The following is a 25,126-nucleotide window of genomic DNA, read 5'->3' on the forward strand; positions in this document are numbered from 1 at the left end:
GATGAATATAGCTTCCTTTAGTTTTAGTGCATTGGCATCTACTTTCTGTGTAAGCACCCAGTTCTTCCCTGGGTTTGTTTTACCAAAGTGAAAAGCTGAGATAAATAATTCTCTTTTTCGTTGCTTCATCTAGAAAGTGATGACATCCAGGGCTGGGGCTGTAGCTCAGTGGCAGAACGTTTGCCTAGCATGCTTGAGGCACTGGGTTCCATCCTCTGCACCACATAAAAATAAATAAATAAAATAAAGGCATTCTGTCCATCTACAACTACAAAAAATATTAAAGAAAAAGTGATGACATCCAATGTATGTTACTGAATACTAATTTTAAGATGGTAAAGTACATAATATCCCAAATTTCAGTGGCTTTTCAAAGAAGTTGAATGATTAATTACATGATTAATTAACATGTATTAGTAATCCAACATCTGAAAATTTCCTTGCAACTTCTTATCAACCGAATCATCTGCCTAAGGATTGGTCTTTAGAATATCACTGATAGCATGGGAATGGTATGGATTTTCACTAGTGGACAACCCAAATAATGATGGTCTGCCTTGTGAGCCTTCTGCATGGTGTTAGAGAGCCCCCTACTGCTTGAGGAGAGGACACCTTTCATCTTTAAGGCTTCATCGTTCCTAACTTAGTGGTAGCACTCCCTGCAGCGCTTCTTCCCCCACACACAGTGCAAGATGGAGTTACAAGCTGCCTCACTTCAGATCTGGGTTAATCCATATGGGGTTGTATATCTGTATTTATTCTTCATTGCCAACATGGCCTATATTCAGTAATTACAAAAAGTCATTGAGCTGGGGATTTAGTTCAGTGGCAGAGCACTTGCCTAGCATGTGCAAGGCTCTCAGTTTAATCCCCAGTACTGCAAAAGAAAAAGTCAGTGAGAACAAATAAGATCTCCATGGCTCTGTGCTCACATGATGGCTGCATTATCTGTGGAGCCTATTTGCTAACTACTCCAAATAAAGAAGAGAGTCTCAACTAAAACAAGAATAGTTTTAATTTTTAAGGTAATCATCCTGTCTATACTACTGGAAAAGTGAGGTGTTAGGTATTCTTCACAAACAGTGGGAAAACAGTGTAAGGGTAGTGAACTTACTTGCTATCAGAAAACACCCCAACCTGACAGCTAGCAGTGGTTACCACTGTCTGTAAAATGAGACAATAACATCATCCTTGGTACTTATTTTATGGGAAAAAAAATTGGAGTTAATGAATATTGTAGATTTTATCAATGATAAAACTACTCAGATTTGAAGGGCATGTTGCTTTTCTTTAAGTTTTTCATTCTTATATTTGTGATAGATTTTCTAATTCCATGAATGTAAGAGTGCATGTGGTAGAATGCAATCTACCATTGCATTCTGTTTTATTAATTGGATGTTGGGAGGTATCTAGAATAGTTTATGGGAATGCTATTGAAAACAGCATCAAATTGAATTTCTTGAAACTCTCAAAAATCTTTACTCTGTTTTTCTCCTGTGATAATTCCATCTGTATGTGGAGCTCAGATTCAGTTGCCAAAGAAATAATGTGTGCTATATAAAATTTTCTTAATGCCCTACTTATTCTTCCCTCAAGGAAATCAGAAATAACTTTTTAAACAGTTTTATTGAACTATAAGTCACATACCATACAATTTACCCATTTAAAGTGTGCAATTCAGTAGCTTGTAATATATACACAAAGGGCTGGGCATATAGTTCAGTGGCAAAACACTTACCTAGCATGCTGGAGGCCCTGGGTTCAATCCCCAGTACCAAAGGTGGAAGAGGTGGAGGGAGCAGGGAGAAAAAGGAAAATATCTACAGAGTTGTACAGTCATCAATTTTAGAATATCTTCATTTCCTAAAAAGAAACCCTGTGTTCTGTAGCTATCAACCTCAAACTCCCGGCACTGGGCAACCACACTGGGCAAACAATAATATACATTTTTGTTTCTGTACAGTTGCCTATTCTGGACTTTTACATAAACGGAATGGTATAATCATATCATATCTAATCTTTAGTGACTGGCTTCTTTTCCCTAATATAATATTATCAAAGTTCACTCACATTGTAGTAGATATTAGTATTTCATTCATTTTTATGGCTGAATAATTTTCTGATTTATGAATATAGAAAATTTTATTTATCTATTCCTCTATTGATAGACATTTGGGTTGTTTTTAATTTTTTACCATTCTGAGTAATGGCGCTATAAACACGCAGAAATAGCTTTTGAGAATTATGAAAATATAGACTTTATTTTAGAGCCAGGTGGATCCTTAGAGACCATCTAAATCATCTCTTCTATTTTACAGAAGATTGAACTCAAATCCAGGAAAAGGAAATGACCCACCCAGTCATACATATACAGAAATGGAAAACATTCTATATAGACATCTAAATAATAATCATTTGTGTATGAAGTTGATCATAGCATGTATTTGGGATTGACAGGGGAGGTTTTCCCCCATCACACACTTAGGAAGGAGCTTCTTGTTATCCAGAAGGGAAAAAACAGCTAACCAATAGGGAAAATTGAACTCCTGACCTTGTTCCCATTAGCATGAAACTCTAATAAGTAAACACCTGCTGTACCAAGACTACAAGACTACAAGGGACTCCAGAGAGCCTAAGATGTTTTCATATGCTAGATACATACTAGGTGCTCAATAAATACTTGTTGAATTAGAAACTATAGAGAAATTTAATGGAAGTGCACCGGAACCCTATACTGCACTTAATTTCTAAAGCTTCCCTCCCAATATAATGTCTGGGAATATTCTTATACCAAAACAAGTAGTTTACTCACATATAACTATAATATGGTAGTGCAAAGGAAAAAAATTGAAAGACTACTTCTATTTACATTGCATGATATTTGATATTTAGCCTGAGAAGAAAAGGAAATAGTTTTTAGTTTATTTCCCTGAAGTACTGTAACCATTAAGGCAATTTAAGAAAAATGAATTTTTTGCTTTATATATATTAAAATATAAAGATTTTCTCTTCTACTTTTTTTCCTTTGCTATATAGTGATAATAGAAGTCTGTTTAATAGCCATCTGGAATTAATTCTCTTTTTCATGTGGGATTTATTCAAAAAAGTTGAATTCATCTTTGATTTTTAAAAAAAAAGGAACTTAGATTTTCTTATTGTTTATAAGGATAGAAACTACTTTATATTTGGAGAAATGTTTTGTCATAGATACCAAGAAGTAATTTATAGACTGAAGAATCCATTTACTTCTCTTAATGGAGAATGTTAAGAACAATGTTACATATTCACTCTTTCCATATCTTAATTAATCTTTTCAGATGGCACAACCTCATATGCTGAAGGAAATTATAGCACATTCATTTTATGCATAAAAATAGCAGGTGAACTTTGTTGTGACCAAGTATATACAAGTACACTTTAAGAATTCTAAATGAGCTGGGCATAGTAGCTCACACCTGCAATCCCCATGACTCAGGAAACTAAGGCAGAGGGATCACAAGTTCAAGGCCAAAAGAGGCAATGCAGGAGATAATGGGGATTGAACCCAGAAGTACTCCACCACAGTGCCACATCCTTAACCCTCCCCACCCCCTGAGGCAAGGTCTCACTAATTTGCCTAGGCTCACCTTGAACTTGCAATCCTCCTGCCTCAGTCTCCCAAGTAGTTGGGATTATAATTGTGTGCCACTGCATCCAACTCTGAATGAATCTTTTGATCCCTGTATTTTTCTGGTTAAGATATTTGCATATATATTTGAGTGGAGGAGTGGTACTAGAATAAAACCCAGGGCCTCAATTGAGGCTGGCCTCAATCTTGAGATCCTCTTGCTTTAGCCTCCTGAGTGGCTGGAATTACTGGCATGAACCACTGCATTCAGATATATGTCCAGATTTAATTTTTTTAATTTTAAATTATCATTTTGAGATCAATTTTATTTCTGAAGTCAAATACGTATTTATACTATCATTGTCAAACTGTCAAATTCTGGACTCCAGAAACAACAATAAAGCATGCCACATTATAGGTCTTGCACAAATCATCAAAAAGCCAAAAGTGGACATTTGATTTTAGTTTTAATTGAAATATTGGGGGGTGACGGGTGGAATGCAAGATAGATAGGAATGTTAGAAGTTGGTTATTTTGGGGGTTGGGCGTACTGGGTACTCCGGGGCACTCAACCACCGAGCCACATCCCCAGCCCTATTACATATTTTATTTAGAGACAGGGTCTCACTGAGTTGCTTAGCACCTCTCCATTGCTAAGGCTGGCTTTGAACTCACAATCCTCCTGTGCCACTAGGATTAAAGTGTGCACCACCACTCCCTGCTAGAAGTTGATTTTTAAAATTAAGACACCTAAGTGAAAATAATGAGGGAGGGGAGGTTAAAGAATACATCCATAAAATCTTCAAGGATTGGGGTCAGGAAAACATAGTATCTTCTGATCAAATATAATATAAAATCCAGGAAATCTTACTAGAAATAAAAGTGAACTGCTTTATTCAGGTCACATTAAATGAATGAAATTAAAAGACTAGGGAAAAAATAAGGATTTTTTTTTTTTTTTTTTTTTTTACTCTATGGCATTATTCTTTTTTTTTTTTTTTAATTTTTTATTGTTGGCTGTTCAAAACATTACATAGTTCTTGATATATCATATTTCACAATTTGATTCAAGTGGGTTATGAGCTCCCATTTTTACCCCATATACAGATTGCAGAATCACATCAGTTACACATCCATTGATTTACATATTGCCATACTAGTGTCTGTTGTATTCTGCTGCCTTTCCTATCCTCTACTATCCCCCCTCCCCTCCCCTCCCCTCCCCTCCCCTCCCCTCCCCTCTTCTCTCTCTGCTCCCTCTACTGACATTCGTTTGTCCCCCTTATATTATTTTTCCCCTTCCCCTCACTTCCTCTTGTATGTACTTTTGTATAACTCTGAGGGTCTCCTTCCATTTCCATGCATTTTCCCTTCTCTCTCCCTTTCCCTCCCACCTCTCATCCCTGTTTAATGTTAATCTTCTTCTCCTGCTCTTCGACCCTACTCTGTTCTTAGTTACTCTCCTTATATCAAAGAAGACATTTGGCATTTGTTTTTTAGGGATTGGCTAGCTTCACTTAGCATAATCTGCTCTAATGCCATCCATTTCCCTGTAAATTCTATGATTTTGTCATTTTTTAATGCAGAGTAATACTCCATTGTGTATAAATGCCACATTTTTTTTATCCATTCATCCATTGAAGGGCATCTAGGTTGTTTCCACAGTCTAGCTATTGTGAATTGTGCTGCTATGAACATAGATGTAGCAGTGTCCCTGTAGCATGCTCTTTTTAGGTCTTTAGGGAATAGACCGAGAAGGGGAATAGCTGGGTCAAATGGTGGCTCCATTCCCAGCTTTCCAAGAAATCTCCATACTGCTTTCCAAATTGGCTGCACCAATTTGCAGTCCCACCAGCAATGTACAAGTGTACCCTTTTCCCCACATCCTCGCCAGCACTTGTTGTTGTTTGACTTCATAATGGCTGCCAATCTAACTGGAGTGAGATGGTATCTTAGGGTGGTTTTGATTTGCATTTCTCTGACTACTAGAGATGGTGAGCATTTTTTCATGTACTTGTTGATTGATTGTATGTCCTCCTCTGAGAAGTGTCTGTTCAGGTCCTTGGCCCATTTGTTGATTGGGTTGTTTGTTCTCTTATTGTCTAATTTTTTGAGTTCTTTGTATACTCTGGATATTAGGGCTCTATCTGAAGTGTGAGGAGTAAAGATTTGTTCCCAGGATGTAGGCTCTCTATTTACCTCTCTTATTGTATCTTTTGCTGAGAAAAAACTTTTTAGTTTGAGTAAGTCCCATTTGTTGATTCTAGTCATTAACTTTTGTGCTATGGGTGTCCTATTGAGGAATTTGGAGCCCGACCCCACAGTATGTAGATCGTAGCCAACTTTTTCTTCTATCAGACGGCGTGTCTCTGATTTGATATCAAGCTCCTTGATCCATTTTGAATTAACTTTTGTGCATGGCGAGAGAAAGGGATTCAGTTTCATTTTGTTGCATATGGATTTCCAGTTTTCCCAGCACCATTTGTTGAAGATGCTATCCTTCCTCCATTGCATGCTTTTAGCCCCTTTATCAAATATAAGGTAGTTGTAGTTTTGTGGATTGGTTTCTGTGTCCTCTATTCTGTACCATTGGTCCACCCGCCTGTTTTGGTACCAGTACCATGCTGTTTTTGTTACTATTGCTCTGTAGTATAGTTTGAAGTCTGGTATCGCTATACCGCCTGATTCACCCTTCCTGCTTAGCATTGTTTTTGCTATTCTGGGTCTTTTGTTTTTCCATATGAATTTCATGATTGCTTTCTCTATTTCTACAAGAAATGCCGTTGGGATTTTGATTGGCATTGCATTAAACCTGTAGAGAACTTTTGGTAATATTGCCATTTTGATGATGTTAGTTCTGCCTATCCATGAACAGGGTATATTTTTCCATCTTCTAAGATCTTCTTCTATTTCTCTCTTTAGGGTTCTGTAGTTTTCATTGTATAAGTCTTTCACCTCTTTTGTTAGGTTGATTCCCAAGTATTTTATTTTTTTTGAAGATATTGTGAATGGAGTGGTTGTCCTCATTTCCATTTCAGAGGATTTGTCGCTGATATACAGGAATGCCTTTGATTTATGCGTGTTGATTTTATATCCTGCCACTTTGCTGAATTCATTTATTAGCTCTAATAGTTTCTTTGTAGACCCTTTTGGGTCTGCTAGGTATAGAATCATGTCATCTGCAAATAGTGATAATTTAAGTTCTTCTTTTCCTATTTTGATGCCTTTAATTTCTTTCGTCTGTCTAATTGCTCTGGCCAGTGTTTCGAGAACTATGTTGAACAGAAGTGGAGAGAGAGGGCATCCCTGTCTTGTTCCAGATTTTAGAGGGAATGCCTTCAATTTTTCTCCATTCAGAATGATGCTAGCCTGAGGCTTAGCATAGATTGCTTTTACAATATTGAGGTATGTTCCTGTTATCCCTAGTTTTTCTAGAGTTTTGAACATAAAGGGATGCTGTACTTTGTCAAATGCTTTTTCCGCATCTATCGAGATGATCATATGATTCTTATTTTTAAGTCTATTGATGTGGTGAATAACATTTATTGATTTCCGTATATTGAACCAGCCTTGCATCCCAGGGATGAATCCTACTTGATCATGGTGCACAATTTTTTTGATAAGTTTTTGTATCCGAGTGGCCAGAATTTTATTGAGGATTTTTGCATCTAGGTTCATTAGAGATATTGGTCTGTAGTTTTCTTTCTTTGAAGTGTCTTTGTCTGGTTTAGGTATCAGGGTGATGTTGGCCTCGTAGAATGAATTTGGAAGTTCTCCCTCTTTTTCTATTTCCCGAAGTAGCTTGAAAAGTATTGGTATTAGATCCTCTTTAAAGGTTTTGTAAAACTCTGCTATATACCCATCTGGTCCTGGGCTTTTCTTAGTTGGTAGTCTTTTGATGGTTTCTTCTATTTCCTCAATTGATATTGGTCTGTTTAGGTTGTCTATATCCTCCTGACTCAATCTGGGCAGATCATATGACTTAAGAAATTTATCTATGCCTTCACTATCTTCTAATTTATTGGAGTATAGGGATTCAAAATAATTTTTGATTATCTTCTGTATTTCTGAAGTGTCTGTTGTGATATTGCCTCTTTCATCCCGTATGTTAGTAATTTGAGTTCTCTCTCTTCTTCTGTTTGCTAGCATGGCTAAGGGTCTGTCGATTTTGTTTATTTTTTCAAAGAACCAACTTTTAGTTTTGTCAATTTTTTCAATTGTTTCTTTTGTTTCGATTTCATTAATTTCAGCTCTGATTTTAATTATTTCTTGCCTTCTACTTCTTTTGCTGTTGTTTTGCTCTTCTTTTTCTAGGATTTTGAGATGAAGTATGAGATCATTTATTTCTTGGTTTTTTCTTTTTTTAAGGAATGAACTCCAAGCAATGAATTTTCCTCTTAGAACTGCTTTCAATGTGTCCCATAGATTCCGATATGTTGTGTCTGTGTTTTCATTAATCTCTAAGAATTTTTTAATTTCTTCCTTGATGTCTTCTATAACCCATTGATCGTTCAGTAACCTATTGTTCATTCTCCAAGTGATGTATTCTTTTCCCTTCCTTCTTTTATCGTTGATTTTCAGTTCCATTCCATTATGATCAGATAGGATGCATGGTATTATCTCTACTCCTTTATATTGTCTAAGAGTTTCCCTGTGACATAATATATGATCTATTTTTGAGAAGGATCCATGTGCTGCTGAGAAAAAAGTGTAACTGCTTGATGTTGGGTGGTATACTCTATATATGTCAATTAAGTCTAGGTTATTAATTGTGTTATTGAGTTCTATAGTTTCCTTATTCAACTTTTGTTTGGAAGATCTGTCCAGTGGTGATAGAGGTGTGTTGAAGTCTCCCATGATTATTGTATGGTGGTCTATTAGACTCTTGAACTTGAGAAGAGTTTGTTTGATGAACATAGCTGCACCATTGTTTGGGGCATATATATTTATGATTGTTATGTCTTGTTGGTGTATGGTTCCCTTGAGCAGTATGTAGTATCCCTCTTTATCCCTTTTGATTAACTTTGGCTTGAAATCTATTTTATTTGATATGAGTATGGATACTCCTGCTTGTTTCCGAAGTCCATATGAGTGATATGATTTTTCCCAACCTTTCACCTTCAGCCTATGTATGTCTTTTCCTATCAAATGCGTCTCCTGTAGGCAACATATTGTTGGGTCTTGTTTTGTGACCCATTCTACTAGCCTGTGTCTCTTGATTGGTGAGTTTAAGCCATTAACATTTAGGGTTATTATTGAGATATGGGTTGTTCTTCCAGCCATATTTGTTTATTTATGTTACTAAACATGGTTTGTTTTCCTCTTTGATTATTTTCCCCCCTTTAGTGTCCTACCTCCCACTGTTGGTTTTCATTGTTATTTTCCATTTCCTCTTCCTGTAATGTTTTGCCAAGGATGTTTTGAAGAGATGGTTTTCTAGCTGCAAATTCTTTTAACTTTTGTTTATCGTGGAAGGTTTTAATTTCATCTTCCATCCTGAAGCTTAATTTCGCTGGAAACACAATTCTTGGTTGGAACCCATTTTCTTTCAGTGTTTGAAATATGTTATTCCAGGATCTTCTAGCTTTCAGAGTCTGTGTTGAAAGATCAGCTGTTATCCTGATTGGCTTACCCCTAAATGTGATCTGCTTCCTTTCTCTTGTAGCTTTTAAAATTCTCTCCTTATTCTGTATGTTGGGCATCTTCATTATAATGTGTCTAGGTGTGGGTCTCTTATGATTTTGCACATTCGGCGTCCTGTAGGCTTCTAGGATTTGGGGTTCTGTCTCATTCTTCAAGTCTGGGAAGTTTTCTCGTATTATTTCATTGAATAGATTGCTCAATCCTTTGGTTTGAAACTCTGTCCCTTCCTGTATCCCAATGACTCTTAAATTTGGTCTCTTGATGTTATCCCATATTTCTTGGATGTTCTGCTCATGGTTTCTTAACAGTCTTGCTGAGCTGTCTATGTTCTTTTCAAGTTGAAATACTTTATCTTCATTGTCTGATGTTCTGTCTTCTAAGTGTTCTACTCTGCTGGTAGTATTCTCAATTGAGTTTTTAAGTTGGCTTATTGCTTCCTGCATTTCTAGGATTTCTGTTTGTTTGTTTTTTATAACCTCTATTTCCCTGTGTAGTTGATCTTTTGCTTCTTGGATTTGTTTATGTAATTCATTGTTGAAGTGATCTTTCATTGTCTGATTTTGCTGTCTGATGTCTTCCTTGAGACTCCAGATCATCTGAAGCATGTATATCCTGAATTCTTTATCTGACATTCCATCTGCTGCAGCTATTACCTCTTCTAACGTTGAGTTGACCTGCATTGCTTGTGGTCCTTTCTTTCCTTGTCTCTTCATACTGTTCGCGTTCCTTTCTACTTAGTGAAACTGTTGTGCTATTGAATTTTCCCCCTATATATTTATATTGGTCTTGTATAGTTGCAAAGTCTCCCTCGCAGGCGCGGGCGGCGGCTCTGTCCCTCTGCGGGCCGCTAGGCTTGTTCTGTGGGTGGTCACAGTTCTGTCTACTTTGCAGGTGCAGGCAGCGGCACTGCACCTCTGCAGGCCTCTGGGGCTGTACTGCCAGTGGGTCGCAGGTCCGCCTACCTTGCAGGTGCGGGGGGGGGGGGCGGCTCTACCCTTCCTCAGGCCACTGGGCCTGTTCTGTCTCTGGGTTGCAGGTCTGGCCTGTTCTGATGGTGGTCACAGTTCCACCTACCTGGCAGGCGCGGGGGGTGGGGGGCGGCTCTGCCCCCCAGCAGGCCCCTGGGCCTGCTCTGTGCGTGGTCACAGTTCCCTCTACCTTGCCGGTGCAGGGGGAGGGGGCGGCTCTGCCTCTCAGCAGGCCGCTGCTCCTCTTCTGCCAGTGGGTCGCAGGCCTGCCTACCTTGCAGGAGTGATTGGAAGCTCTGTCCTGCCGCGGGCCACTCGGACTTTTCTGTCGGTGGTCACAGTTCCACCTACCTGGCAGGCGCGGGGGATGGGGGGTGGCTCTGCCCCTCAGCAGGCCGCTAGGCCTGCTCTGTGCGTGGTCACAGTTCCCTCTACCTTGCCGGTGCAGGGGGAGGGGGCGGCTCTGCCTCTCAGCAGGTCGCTGCTCCTCTTCTGCAGGTGGGTCGCAGGCCCGCCTACCTTGCAGGAGTGATTGGAAGCTCTGTCCCGCCACGGGCCACTGGGCCTTTTCTGTCCGTGGTCACAGTTCCACCTACCTGGCAGGCGCGGGGGGTGGGGGGTGGCTCTGCCCCTCAGCAGGCCGCTGGGCCTGCTCTGTGCGTGGTCACAGTTCCCTCTACCTTGCCGGTGCAGGGGGAGGGGGCGGCTCTGCCTCTCAGCAGGCCGCTGCTCCTCTTCTGCCGGTGGGCGGCAGGCCCGCCTACCTTGCAGGAGTGATTGGAAGCTCTGTCCCGCCGCGGGCCACTGGGCCTTTTCTGTCGGTGGTCACCTGGCAGGGGCGGGGGGTGGTGGGTGGCTCTGCCCCTCAGCAAGCCGCTGGGCCTGCTCTGTGCGTGGTCACAGTTCCTTCTACCTTGCAGGTGCAGGGGGAGGGGGCGGCTCTGCCTCTCAGCAGGTCGCTGCTCCTCTTCTGCAGGTGGGTCGCAGGCCCGCCTACCTTGCAGGAGTGATTGGAAGCTCTGTCCCGCCGCGGGCCACTGGGCCTTTTCTGTCCGTGGTCACAGTTCCCCTACCTGGCAGGCGCGAGGGGTGGGGGGCGGCTCTGCCCCTCAGCAGGCCGCTGGGCCTGCTCTGTGCGTGGTCACAGTTCCCTTTACCTTGCCGGTGCAGGGGGAGGGGGCGGCTCTGCCTCTCAGCAGGTCGCTGCTCCTCTTCTGCCGGTGGGTCGCAGGCCCGCCTACCTTGCAGGAGTGATTGGAAGCTCTGTCCTGCCGCGGGCCACTGGGCCTTTTCTGTCGGTGGTCACAGTTCCACCTACCTGGCAGGCGCGGGGGGTGGGGGGTGGCTCTGCCCCTCAGCAGGCCGCTGGGCCTGCTCTGTGCGTGGTCACAGTTCCCTCTACCTTAAGGATTTTTTTAAAAGCATGTGATAATAAATACATCAGAGTTTTGCAGTCCACAGAATGATAATGGAAAGAAATGCAACCTCACTGTCTAGGTTAAAATAACCCCTGAAACTGAAATTAGATATCAAGTTCTGGGCAGAGTAGACCATTGATATACTGTGTTGTGTTTTTATAAGTGACTCTCCTTCATTTTCAGCTCCCTGACCTAACATAAAACTCACTGTTTGTCCAGTGTCAGCTGTGGCCTCTGTCTGGAAGGCCACTGCTGTTCCCCAGGCCCTAGCTCCCTCTGTGGTCACCCTGAGCAGGCGTGCCATCTCCTCAAGCCTCCAAAGCCACATCCTCTTCTCCTTCTGTGAAGAGCTCTCCACCTGTCCTTTTCTTTCTCCCAGTAATGCCTCTGTGACCCCTAGAGCCCACTCCCAGTGTGGCTTACCTTACCCAACTTCACCTCACCTGCCAGACCACCCCGTGCTTCAGAGAGTGAGGGCTGGAGCTATGGCTTCAAACGATTGGACCAGAAGCTCCATGCTGCCTGCCTCCAGGGCCAGGAACAGTTGATTGGCCTTTGTAAACCTTGTTTTTCTTATCTGAAAAATCTGGTTAGTAATACCTTCCTCCAAGGATGCCTTTGATGATTGAATGGGATTAGGTATACAAACTCTTAGCACAGAAGCCTGCCTTGTATGGTGAGCTTTCAATCAATGGTAGTTGCAAACCCTGTTTTCATAATCCTCTTTAAATTTCAGGTCTCTCTATCTTGGATCCTCTATAAATTCGGTGAGGACTGGGGCCACATCCTATTAGCCTGTGTATCTCTGGCACCTGTCACAGGTTCTAATAAGTCATATACACTCAAAAAATTTTGCTAAATGAGTTCTTGCCCATGGTCATGGTGCTCCCAGAGCCCAAGCCTGGGTCCATATGGAGCCTTCACCCCCTCTCCAGTTCTGCTCATCGTTGTACCACCCAGGGTAAGATCATGGCCAGGCCAGAAACAAGCTGTCACCCACTGTTTTATTCAGAGTCCTCTTCTAGCAGAGGGGCATATGACAGGACAATTTGCATTGCCTTTGCATGCACGTCTCTGTCTCCCTCAAGATTTCCACATTCAGAGTTCACAGTTTGGGAAATTGTATATGTGCTGAGTAAAAACTGTATTTCCAAGGCAAAAGAAATTTCTAATGAAGGTAAATGTTGAAAGAAGTTAGCAAAAATAATTTACTATTTTCTTCTTCTTTTCTGCAGATATTTTGTAATACGAGTCAATTCTTGGTTTTTGTTTCAGTGATTAGAGTTGAAAATATTTTAACTTATTCATCAATGTTCTAAAAATATTTTCTCATCAACTAATTTCAACCCCAAAGAAAGTGTCACTGTAGGTATTACATACTCTAAATTACTGCCTCATCAAGGCACTCTTCTCTTTGTCTACAATAGGATAACCGTCAGTTTCTCATAAACAAATGAAAGCTTCCAGCTGCTTTGAAAACAGTTTTGAGACTAAACCAAAATTTTCTTTAAGCTCCAAACAACCTTTGGGTTTGCAGTGAGGTGAAATGATTTTCTTTTCCTGCTCTCAAGCCAGAACAAACACATAGTGTGTGGCAAGGCCGTATTCAAACATTGCCCTGCCTGAACGTATCCTTTTCTGGGTTCTCTGTACACCTCGGAGAGTACAGTGCTTACATTATGGGCATCATGACAGAACTCCCTCTTCTAATTGTGCTGTTGAAAAAAATTATTTTCTTTTACTTAAGTAAGGATGGGAGGAAATCCATGGTATCAGGGTAGTCTCACTAGAAAAGAACATGCTCATTTATAATAATCAACAAACAGAATTCAGAATGCTTCCAATTGTCAAAATTAATTTTATAGATCATAAACAGCATATGCTTTCAAAATATTTAATGTAAGTGTAGTGTAAGCACTTGGCAGAATCTTGATGATGCTGATTGTATTTAGCAGCTATTTACTGAGCGCATGCGGCATTCCAGATACCTGGGTAGGAGCTGGTGCTATAGAGATAAAATCCAAGCGGTAAGACAAGCTCCAAACTCTTGTGCTCAGCACTGTTGTAGCCTCGAATGGTGTCTAGGAGCCTGGATGAAGAGGCAGCTTCCTCTACAGGGTCCTGGAGATGGGTTCCCGGGTTAGAGGACTCTTGAGCTAAGAGATGGTAGAAGCATATTGGACAGAAGGAGCAACATGTACAAATGGAGGGAAATGCAGAAGTGCAGTGAGAGTTCTAGAGAGGTCTGGTGGGCAGAGTAGGAAGGACTTCTGTGCCAGGTTTAGGCATTTGAATTTTACCCTACATGCAGTTGGAAAGCAAAGAAACTATGGAAGAACTATTGCAATGGCAGTGGAAAGATCAGATTCATGTCTTTTCTGGAAGATAGAGTCCAAACAGTTTTGTGACTGGCAAAATATGGGAGTTAGGAATAAACTTCTTTCGAGAGAACGGTTGGCTTGTTAATATGACACAAGTATAACAGTATGGGGATTCCTTTCCATTCAGTGACTTTTAAACATGTCCCAGCCCACCATCCCCAGGGAAGTGCAATGTCAATCAATCAGTAGGAAGTCATGGTTTACTTTCCACGTCCTAATTGCAGCAAGAGATGCAAGAAAAATGGAAAACAAAGTTTCTTCTTCCCATCAATGATTAAGACCTCTGTTCCTCTTCCCCCACCTGCATATACCCTCACCCCCATCCAACTTCTTAAATACTGCAGGCTGTTAATCAGATGGGCATCCAGAGCTGGAGCTAACTGGGTAGGTGGAACTGAAAAAAAATGAGTTGATCCATAGTTCCTTCCAAGGAAAATAACTCGTTGATTCTAAAAGACAGTGCAGGTGACAGAGAATGCCACAGATATAAAGTAAGAGGAACTCAAGGAGCCCATTTATGCAAAAGGGTCTCCTTCACTGTCTCCCTGAGCCACATAATTTACCATATTGCTACAATCAGGAGAGAATATTTCAAAGACTTGGAAGCATTCTGTAAGCTCCCCATGGCTTTTCAGAACTATGTGATCTTGCCCACTGCCTGGCCTATTTGGCTTATTTTCTCTCTTTTTTGGCTTAGGGCAAATTCAGGTGAGGAGCAGACAAGGAACATGTCTTCACTAGGTCCTACAGGATCAGAGATCTTAATTCAACAGCATTCACTGAGTTTGCATCAAGTGTCAAGTCAGGGAGAGGTTTCCTTAGTGTCTTTGAAGGGTGTTTCTCAACGGTGGCCCATGACCTGTTGGTGCTCAGTAAGCCAGTTTCACAGTATTTTACACAAGTTTATGTAAGTAAAGTACAGCAAACTAGAACATATCCAAGAAAAATAAGAACAATCTTATGAAATTTGCATCCATTTTGTATACATGACCATCCTGATATAAAATACACTTCTCACCAAATCAGCCAAAGTTTTGAAAATCTGGTGTCCAGGTCTGTTTATGAGAATAATTCACCTGAATGAGAGTTTAGGTGGGGTTTTGCGTATAGGCCTGGAAATCCAACCCCCAAGTCAGTGTGGGAAGTTGATTCTAGTCTTTGCATTCTTACAAATGAAATTTGAGAGCACAACCCTTTTGTAAGACAGAGACATCTTTGTTAGGATGGTTCTTATTTCTGAATTTGAGAAAAATAACAAAATTTCTTAGGCCGGGCATGGTGGCCCACACCTGTAATCCCAGTGACTTGGGAGGCTGAGGCAGGAGGACCACAAGTTCAAAGCCGGTGTCAGCAACTTAGTTAGGTCTTAAGCAGCTTAGTAAGACCCTGTCTCAAAATAAAAAGGGCTTGAAATGTGACTCAGTGGTTAATTTAGTTCAATCCCTTGAACTAAAAATGTTAAAAAAAAAAAAAAAAAAAACTTCTTAGCAGATATATTTGTTCACTAGGGCTACTGTAACAAAGTGCCACACACTGGTGACTTAGAACAACAGGAACATCTTGCTTCACAGTTCTCAAGGCAGACCCGAAGTCAAAGTGTTGGCAGGGGTCGGGAGCGGCCCATCCCAGGCCTCCTTCCTTCCTCCTTCGCTTCTGTGGCTCCTTTTCCTGGAGCAGTTTGTCCAGTCTTCACCCGGCGTTCCCCTTGCACATGCCTGTCTGTCCAGATTTCCCCTTTTTCTATGAAAAACTCGATTACCTCTGTAAAGGCTGTTTCCAAACAAGGTCAAATTCTAAGGTGTGAGGAGTTTGGACTTCAGTGTATATTTGGGAAGCAACTCAATTCAGCTCATAATGAGTTCTTCAAATTTTCACTAAACGGTCCAAAAAAATAGTAGAATTACTTTCTTATTTTGTTGGAATTAAAAAGAAGTTTAAATCTTTGGAAGTCTTCCTTTTGACTGTTTGTTTTGCCCCCCCAGATAATACCTTTCAGTGTTGGCTAAAAATTCATGTCCTGTGAGTATTAACAGCTGCAGTTCTTTGCATTTATCTTTTGATTAGGACAATTTATCTGCTCTGTCAGTAGTTTGTTTATATTTCTAGTGGCTAGGTGTTAAATTCTTAGTAACGAAGTGCAAAATTAAAACTATAAATTAAGCTGTTTGGGCCTCCAAGACAGAATTGTAAAATATCTTCCCAAAATTATAGCCACAAACATTGAACTTTGAGTCTGACACTCTTATGTTTGTTTTCCAAAAAGAATAGGGGCTTTGGTTTTTCTTATTTTTTATGTTAATGTTCCTGAATGGGGTCAAACCAAAAACCTCAGCTGCTACCTCACTGCCCAGTGGTAGTGGGGGAAGGGACAGCTAAGGCCTGAGACAGTAGCTGAGCTAAACACTGGAGTAAGCAGGACACTTTATATTTTGAGAGGACGGAAGGAAAAGAAAATGTGCTAACATCACTTCCCTCATCATTTTCTAAGAAAATTTCTCTAGGAAAATTCTTCCCCTTAGCACATTCTGCAATATGTGAGGAAAAAGCCTGAGTTTTAGGGAAAAAAAAAATTAGCTTAGTACTTTGCTTCTCTTGTCCCTCGCTTCCTCTCTTTAACTGGTTTTTTTTTTTTTTTTTTTAAGCCCCTATACATGGTTTTCCTAGTTTCTTCAATGAATGGAGCCTAATCCTGAGCATTTACTTATTTTTCTATACTTTTCAGTACTCGGGGAACAATTACAAACTATTTTTTTCAATCTGGAATCAATTGAAAATGTATTTAAAGTGTATTGTTAAATATGCAAATTATGTTAATTTCTTGGTCTCCAGCCACATTAACCAATTAGAAAGTTGAACTAATTGGGCCATTTATGAGGACAATTGAAAAGGAAATTGAATGGAGTGGTGGTTTGATCTAATAATTGAAGTCCATTCTGAATACCTCATTCTGGGAATTCTACCAACAGTATTTGGTTTTTCTTAGACATGTGAAACCCCATGCTTTTCTTGATTGCAGTTAGCTCCCTGTCCAATTGACAGGCATTTCATTTTGTGGCTTCAGTTTAGAAATTTGTGCAGCTCATGAACAGATTGAATCTAGGCATCATTTATTCATATGCATTTAGGCTATATAAAAAATAAGTTAGGACCCTGCCAAAGTCCTAATGTCCAAACTATTGCCATATTCAGAAGTAGATTTTTAGATCTGGATCTCTTCAATAAATGTTCTCCCATAAGCAATTGTTTTGAGAGAATATAATACCACATATTTGAAGATGCTAAGCATTGATTATGTGACATTAATGAGGTGATTGCCCAAATCTCTCAATGTACATTTGAATTTTTTAAAAAATGAATTATCTGCTTAAACTTGACTATTATCCAGAGTCAGCAAATAGGAAATAATTAAAACATGGAATTGATATAGGGTAACCAAGGAGGATCTAATGAATTCCTAATTGTTGCAATTTGTCATTGACATCATTTCATGACACATGGTTCCTTCTTCACAGTACAAGTGCTTATTTTGAAAATCTAAACATGAATCAAAATTCTAAATTTAGAACTTAGACAAAAAGTTCTTACAAAGTATGCTCAAATTGGAATTTAGGTAAGATTCTTTAATATCACTGGACATGACTGAGATTGACACAAAGCTAGGAACAGGCATAAATAACCTATGTAAATAAATTTGGGGGGCTTATAATAAAAGCACAGTATCTTTTTGCACAGCTATGTAGAATTGGTGATATTTTCAAATGTTTTGTATTCTGAATTGTAAATTCTATGGAAAAGTTTCTTTTCTCAATTCTATTGAGCAGTATTGTCCTTGGCCATTTTTTTTTCCCCTTAAAACTGCCTTCAAAAATCAAGGTGACTGGGGCTCAGCGGTAGAGCCCTCACCTAGCATGTGGGAGGCCCTGGGTTCAGTCCTGGGCACCACATAAAAATAAATAAAATAAAGGTATTGTGTCCAACTACAACTGAAAAATAAATATTTTACTTTTTTTTTTTTAAATCAAGGTACTTCCACTGGCTCAGGAGGCTGAGATAGCGCCTTAGCAATGGTGAGGCGCTAAGCAATTTAGTGAGACCCTGTCTCTAAGTAAAATACAAAATGACAATAATAATAATCGGGCTGGAGATGTGACTCCGTGGTCAAGTACCCCTGATATCCCCCCCAAAAAATCAAGGTAGTGCTGGGCACATGCCTGTAATCCCAGCAAGAGGATCATGAGTTCAAAGTCAGCCTCAGCAACTTAGTGAGGTACTAAGCAACTGAGACCCTGTCTCTAATAATTTGTGTGTGTGTGTGTGTGTGTGTGTGTGATTCTGAGGATGTGGCTCAGTGATTAAGTACCCATGGATTCAATCTCCAGTACAAAAAAAAAAAAAATCAAGGTAGCATATTGATTTTAAAAATTAATAAACTTAAAATCAATGTTTTAGTTGTTTCAGATTTACACTTTTGTCAAGAGTATATTCCTAAATCCCAGGCAAGGGTATTTTTATGAAAGGAAAAGGAAAAATATGCTTATTACCTATGAAAATTTTTATTAGCCCCTCATTTTCTTTTCAAATTATAGTGGGTTTTTGTTTTAGGGGTGTGGAGGTGTTCTGTGCATGGATTTGCACCCCATTGAGTGCTTTCTATTGACTAATATACAGAATCTGTTTCATTTTGTCTCAATTTCATTGCTTACATTTTCTCTTTTAGAACAATTAAATTTTGTCAAACTTCAGGGACATATCCTCATTCAGAATTTCTTATTTTGTTTTTCGTTGACAAATACACCTTATGCAAATGGAGCCTAAAAAAAAGTTTGCTTATGATCAAAACCTTGTTTTTCTATCAAGAGACATTCCTGACACACCACCACTATGTTTTAATGATTGCCTTATAAATGCTATCAGTCATAATGCATTAGGACTAAGGATGTAGAGCTGGTAGAATAAAAAGCTTGACAAGAAGCTTATGTACTCTACAGGATGTCCTTGACAGCTGCTGGATTATGGGCATCCCATAACCTAGTCATTGCACCATATTTTGTAGGTTAAAATTGAGGTGAAGACAATAAACAACCAAAATGGACTTACATGTGTTACCAAAGCATGTAAGTCACTAGTCACAGATAGTGTTGCATCACAATCTGTGTCATCTGAATAAGTTATGCACCTTTTCTGAGGCTGTTTTTTTATCTGAATAAAAAAGGAAAGCAAGGGCCAAGTACAGGGAGAGTGTTTTTCCAGGATCATAGTGAGATGACTAATTTGGAACCCCTGGGTAGTACTGGCCCTCAATCCTAATGAATAAATATGTGAGGGAGGCAGGGTGGAAAGGAAGAAAGAATTGACTCTACTACAAAGAAATTTAGCACGTACCCTCAGAAAACATTAGCTGAAGCACAGGAACATCTGTGTTCAGAGTCCTGCAGGATCTACATCATCTCCCAGAAGTGCCTCTTAAAAAAAACCAAACATATTCCTAATTGAATGTTCAACAAACTATATTAAGGTAAGCATACTAATTTTCACTTTAATTTGTTACATATTAGCATTAGCGATCTGTTCTGGGCAAAGAAAGTGGTCCAGCCCTCATTTTACAATACACAGAGGCAGTTTTCCTCTAACAATATAAAACCATTATACTTTTTAGTGGTAGCTTTTTTGGCCTAGTGTTGTTCAGAATTAGTACTTTAAGACATAGATTCCTTCATTAGGAAACTAACCCAATCCTAATTTTTGTAAGTCTCTTGTTAAGTGTTTTCTAGGAATAGTTTGAAACCACATATGTAAGCTACTGTGTCCGGTTAGCTTAAAGTAGTCACTTCCTATGCCGCTTCAAGTGCTTTTGTCCCAGAACACCTGGCCATTTCCCAGATGTTGTCACCTCTAACTCATAATCTCTGCAACTTAGCTCAACAAGCTTTGCCCTGAACCCATCCATGTTAGAGTAAAGCTGATCCATCACTTATCACTTATTCTTCACATGGAAAGAATTAGCACAGTTAATCATAAACGTTAATGTCTTTGACAACTTAGGTATTAGAGTAGATAAACTAGATGGAAATTGCACACCCAGATCAGGAGAGGATCAAAATTAGTGTGTTATATTTTATGTGCCATATTCCAGTTGGAATGTTAAATCTTTTTAACTCCTAGAACAAATTTGTGTGTGTGTGTGTGTGTGTGTGTGTGTGTGTGTGAGAGAGAGAGAGAGAGAGAGAGAGAAAGAGAGAGAGAGAGAGAGATTATAACTCTGTAGTAAGATTGTTGCAGTTGAAGCAAACATTTTCCTTTTGATCCATGATCCTTAAGAAAACAAAGCACTTTATGCTTTCAGATATTTTTTTAAAGAAAAAGTCATATAAAAGAAAGAAAAAATAATTACAGCATATATTTTACATTTTTGAAGACTAGATGCCTTTATATTAAGCTTCCCATTGCTTCTATGCTGTTTGAGGAACTTAAACTATGCCTGCAATTTCCTTTATGTCCTTTCATATTTTCCCCACTAGTTAGTACTTAGTAGAGCAACTGTAGGAAGAACACAAGAGCATGCGTGTTGACTCACTGGTGTGCTTGCTCTTCCTTGCTGGGGACCTTCCTGAAGCGGCTCACATGTAACAGGAATATTTTCTAGGCTACTTCTCACTTTTCATCGTCATGTTACAGTTAACAAAGCTACAGTTAACTTTGTTCAGGTAATGGTGTGTGTGATCATTTGAAGAGTTTGGTATAATGTCTGAGTACTTGAATCGGACTTGTGAAATAAGGAAGTGGGAAGCTTCTTCTGGAAATTGTGCTATGATTTACTTTTGCCTTAGGCACATCTGGAAAGAAGCCTCTCTTGATGGAAGTAATCAACCTTGGTTAGGTCTGAGGGACAGTGTATTTTTACTAACTTCCTCCAGAGATTACTGCTAATGTACCAAAACAAAATTTGTGACAGGTAGAACAGAGTTTTAGAAAAATTGACATGTTCTATTGACAGAAATTATATTAACTCAAAATTTATTTTCCTTTTAGTTCGCAGGAAGATGAAAGACCCTTGTCACCTTTCTATTTGAGGTATTTATTTGCTTTTTTGCTGATTTACTACAGGGAACGGAGGAGGGTTATGGCTTTGGGGGGTTGATTTGTCCACTTTAATATTTTACTGTAGGATATTCTACCCTGGAGTCAGACTAAGCTTGCTGAAGCTGTATTTTATTCTTGATATATCTATCCTTCTTTGGTTTAAGAAATCTTTTTTTAAATGTTTAGTATAGTTGAAAAGACTAAAATTAGATATTTTGTTCTAAATTCACAAATGTCAAGGTGAACATTCTCATTTTAAAAACTGCTTGATGATTAGGCTGTAACATAAATTAAACATCTGACTGGGAATGTGTCATGCTAGTAGACCACTTGCCTAGCAAGCTTAAGGGCCCAGGTTCAATCCCCAGTACTGAGTGGGGGGAAAAAAAATCTGTTCTCCACCTATAAGAGGTGGGAGGGGGCAAGGCACATCCAAGGAGCAACGTACACAAGACATCCTGGGTAGTAAGAGCTTATTTACTGCAGAGTAGGAAGCTAAACATTTATCAAGTTTGAAGTTAGAGAATTATATTCTAAAGTTTGTAAGACCAAGATGACAACTCTTAAAACCAGTCAAGTTATCACAATTCAAAGTAGATGCTAGACTAGATCACTTTTTTTCCCCACTGGCTGAATGCCTGTTGTACTCATGCAAGATTTTCAGTGAACTGTCTGAGTGAGCTATCACCTAGAACCAAGTTCCCCTGGTTGCATTTCATTCCTAATTATCTACCTACCCACTTCAAGACTCGGAAAATATGTCTGAAAATGTAAATTAAAGATGTTGAAATTTCTTAGTCTTTCCTCAATTTTGAAGCCTACTTTTAAAAGAAAATGTCAGGCTATGTGATGCATAATTTTTTTTATTTACTTATTTTGAATCTAATTTGTTGCAATAGACACAGAGTTAGAGTTAGAGTATAATTCTACCACCAATAGCTCAGAAATGTGTCATAGGACGTCAGGCTTAGCCAAGTAACTGCTTTTGGGTAATGTTCTGCCCTTTAGAGACTCGTAGCATGTTGCATAATCACTTTGTGGCAAGAGAGGGAACATTTGAGGTTTCAGTTTGAGACAACATGGTGGTCCATTTTTTTTCATCCTGTTTCCTGCCAACCAGATCAGCATATTCTGGTTCATAGGCTAGCTCAACTATGCAATTACTGTGAACAAATGAGCATGTTGTTGCTGAATGCATAGTGTCTCTGGCATTCATTATGTAAATATTCACAGTAATATCAAACAAATGATTATTACCTATTAGTGAAAAGTAATAAATAAAAAGTAAGTTTTACACAATATGGGACACTATAGCACCAGATCATGCTAGCTAATGAGAACTATTTCTCTGAATATCTTAATTTTATTACTCTGGGTAATGTCAATCTGTGTTTTTCCTAGAATTGAATTATCTTTAAAGTATTGGAGGAAATGGATTTTATTAGTCTAAAGTCTTCAAAGAAACATAATGGTGTTATATAGCATGAAAGTATATGTAGTTAACTAATAATACAATTTTTTAAAAAATTGTGTATTTTCACTATGAAAGTAAAGTAAAATAATGTATTTACTGAACTTTCAGTAGAAGCTATTTTATCTTCATAGAAATCATAAAAAAAACTAAAATTTAAGGGAAACTGAAATTAGGGGAAAAAAGACTAAAACATGCACACTAGTCCACATTTATAGTACAAAAAGCAAAATTTACCAGCAGGCATTTTTGTCATACGATGGAAATTTAAACTAAGTGGAGCTATTTCATAAATGCAGAAGCAGTAAGTTTTTAGTCTGAAATTTAAAATTTAAAAATAGTTTCTTTTTCTGAATAACATTATATGATGGTCTTAGAAATAATGTATGAATTAGTTTGATACAAGTTAATTCAACTTTTTTATCACCCGCTTGACATGAAGGAGGGAGAATATAATAAAACATGAGCCTTTTTTTTTTCAATTATTTGCATGGCTGGTTTTAGACAGACTTGAGTTATTCTAGCATGTAACATTTAACTAGAAGAAAGAAAACATGATTGTTAATTGTGATTAAGCTCCAGATTTGGTGGGGGAGGGGGGCACACTAGAAACATGACATGTCTACTGATAATTATAAATTAGTGCACACTTTATGTTCTAAATATATTTATACATTTCTGTAGCTTCCTTGTCTTTTCTGTCTTTCCCTCCCACTTTATTACTTAAGAGTCCTTTAATGCAATGCTCAAAAGGGGAGCTATTGCAAGACTCAGGAATTCCTAAGTGATTTGTTAACAAGATGAGAAATTACACTGGCCCTTTTAAATTCAGAATAATATTGCATGTCTTTAGAAAGAAAAAAGCAATTGATAGTTACAAACTGCTCTCTGCCCTGACTAGGAATATTGATAATTATTATGGTATTTTGAATTGATAGTTACAGACTGCTCTCTGCCCTAACTAGGAATATTGAGAATTATATATGGTATTTTGATAGTGTTGATTGGCCAGGGTTTTCTCAAAAAGAGAAATCAAGAGATGAGACACATCTGATGAGATGGGTACTCACAGAAGATACATTCACCCATGAATAGCCAGGCAGAGGGGATGGGGTGGTCAGCTGTCAGTAGTGAGGTGTTCAGTTTGGTGGTTAATTCTGAAAGATCAGCATGAGGTGCAACAATAAACTTTTGTTACTATAAGTCTTGGAGTGGGCAGTCCTCAGGGAAAACAGAAGATAAGAACAGAGCAGCCCCCTAGTCTCAAAGGAAGGAGAGTAGATAATAAAAGTTGATCACAGGAACCCAGCTTTTGGAGTGGAGATAAGCAGTGTTGGTGTCTTGGTAGGGGCAGAGATGCAGGGCACATGCAATTGTTACCTTGCTCCATTTGTCACCTTATAGAATTTCAGTTTCTGCAGCTTGAAATTTTCTTTTAAAAGTGACTGCTGGACTACATGTTAGTCTATTGTACGTTTCAGTTGCTTTCCATCCTTTCTGTAATGAAGTAGGGCTGTTAGAGTCAGGCACTCATTTTTATTCTAAATCAAACATCTGCTGTGATAACAACTCGGTCTTTTCTAACTACTACTTCTTTAGCTTAGCCTAAATCAACAGAGAACCATTTGTCTTTCTTTGAAAAGGAAGGAAATAGTAGCTACAAATCAACACCTGCCACCATCCTGTGTCAAGTTTATTGCAGTTACAGCAGCTCAAACAGTAGGTGTCATTGTTCCCCAGATTGCTCAGTAGGGATTAACCAACCCTGTTGAAATGTTTGGACAAGGACAGGTTGTGCCACCCCATCATGAGATTGCAGCAAAACAAACATGTACCTGCAAACTTAAAGTGAAGAACATTTTTGGCAAGGATGCCCATATCGTGGTCTCTTTCACAGTGTAGGATGGAATCCAAAAACAGAAGCCCCTATCTCAGTTGCTCTAATTAGCATCAAAGCAACTTGCTTTTGGTGTTTTTCCATGCCATGTTCAGTCAGTCGGGTGGTGTCTGCAATTCTTTTGCCTGGCATCCTTTCAGATCTGCTGCTAGTTCTGCTTTCATTGTCTGAGGTTTCATGTTTCTTCTTGATTTCTGGGGTTGGTTTCCACTGGAACTAGAGTTCTTGATTTCCAACTTCTGTTTCTCCTCATCTTTACTTTTTCCCACCTCACCTACACTGCCTTCAGGTACCTGTGGCCAAGATCAAACTTATCCTCATCTCATCCCATGAGAATTCTACCCTTGAAATCCTTCTACAAATTCCTGGATTGTTTGGATGAATCGATAAATAGATATAGATAGACATAAATATAGATTTATAGAACCTGTGTTTCCTGTACTTTATCAAAATTCTATGTATGTCCCTTAGGGCCATATGCCTGTAACCAGTCTTTATTTACTGGACTTTCACCAACTCATGTGGCTTTTAAAATACCTGCTCCTGATGTGGTAACTGTACATCTGTCTTCCAGCAAGGCATTATCTTTCTTATTTCCCGTTCTCATCTAAAGCTCCATCAGAATCCTGGAGTTGACAGGCTTTTTAAAACCTCAGTCCAA

The 25,126-nt window shown here is 39.2% G+C and overlaps 1 protein-coding gene across 11 annotated transcripts in view; it reads left to right on the forward strand.

Moving 5' to 3' along the window:
• Positions 1–25,126, forward strand: part of Fam13a (family with sequence similarity 13 member A) — a 362,563-nt gene that overhangs the window by 262,786 nt on the left and 74,651 nt on the right. For 7 of the 11 annotated variants that reach the window (XM_046459235.2, XM_046459236.2, XM_046459234.2 and 4 more), the window contains one exon: positions 21,047–21,088. The exons of 3 other annotated variants lie outside the window; for them this stretch is intronic. In XM_046459235.2, the coding sequence (XP_046315191.1) occupies positions 21,047–21,088 (42 nt within the window). Of the gene's footprint in view, positions 1–20,284; positions 20,722–21,046; positions 21,089–25,126 lie in introns of those variants that run through there. One more of the 11 variants, XM_046459237.2, reaches the window with a different exon arrangement.

The sequence above is a fragment of the Marmota monax genome, unplaced genomic scaffold (genome assembly GCF_021218885.2).
Source record: "Marmota monax isolate L192 unplaced genomic scaffold, Marmota_monax_Labrador192_F-V1.1 WCK01_AAM20220418_F8-fsc00002, whole genome shotgun sequence".
In the NCBI taxonomy this organism is placed as follows: domain Eukaryota; kingdom Metazoa; phylum Chordata; class Mammalia; order Rodentia; family Sciuridae; genus Marmota; species Marmota monax.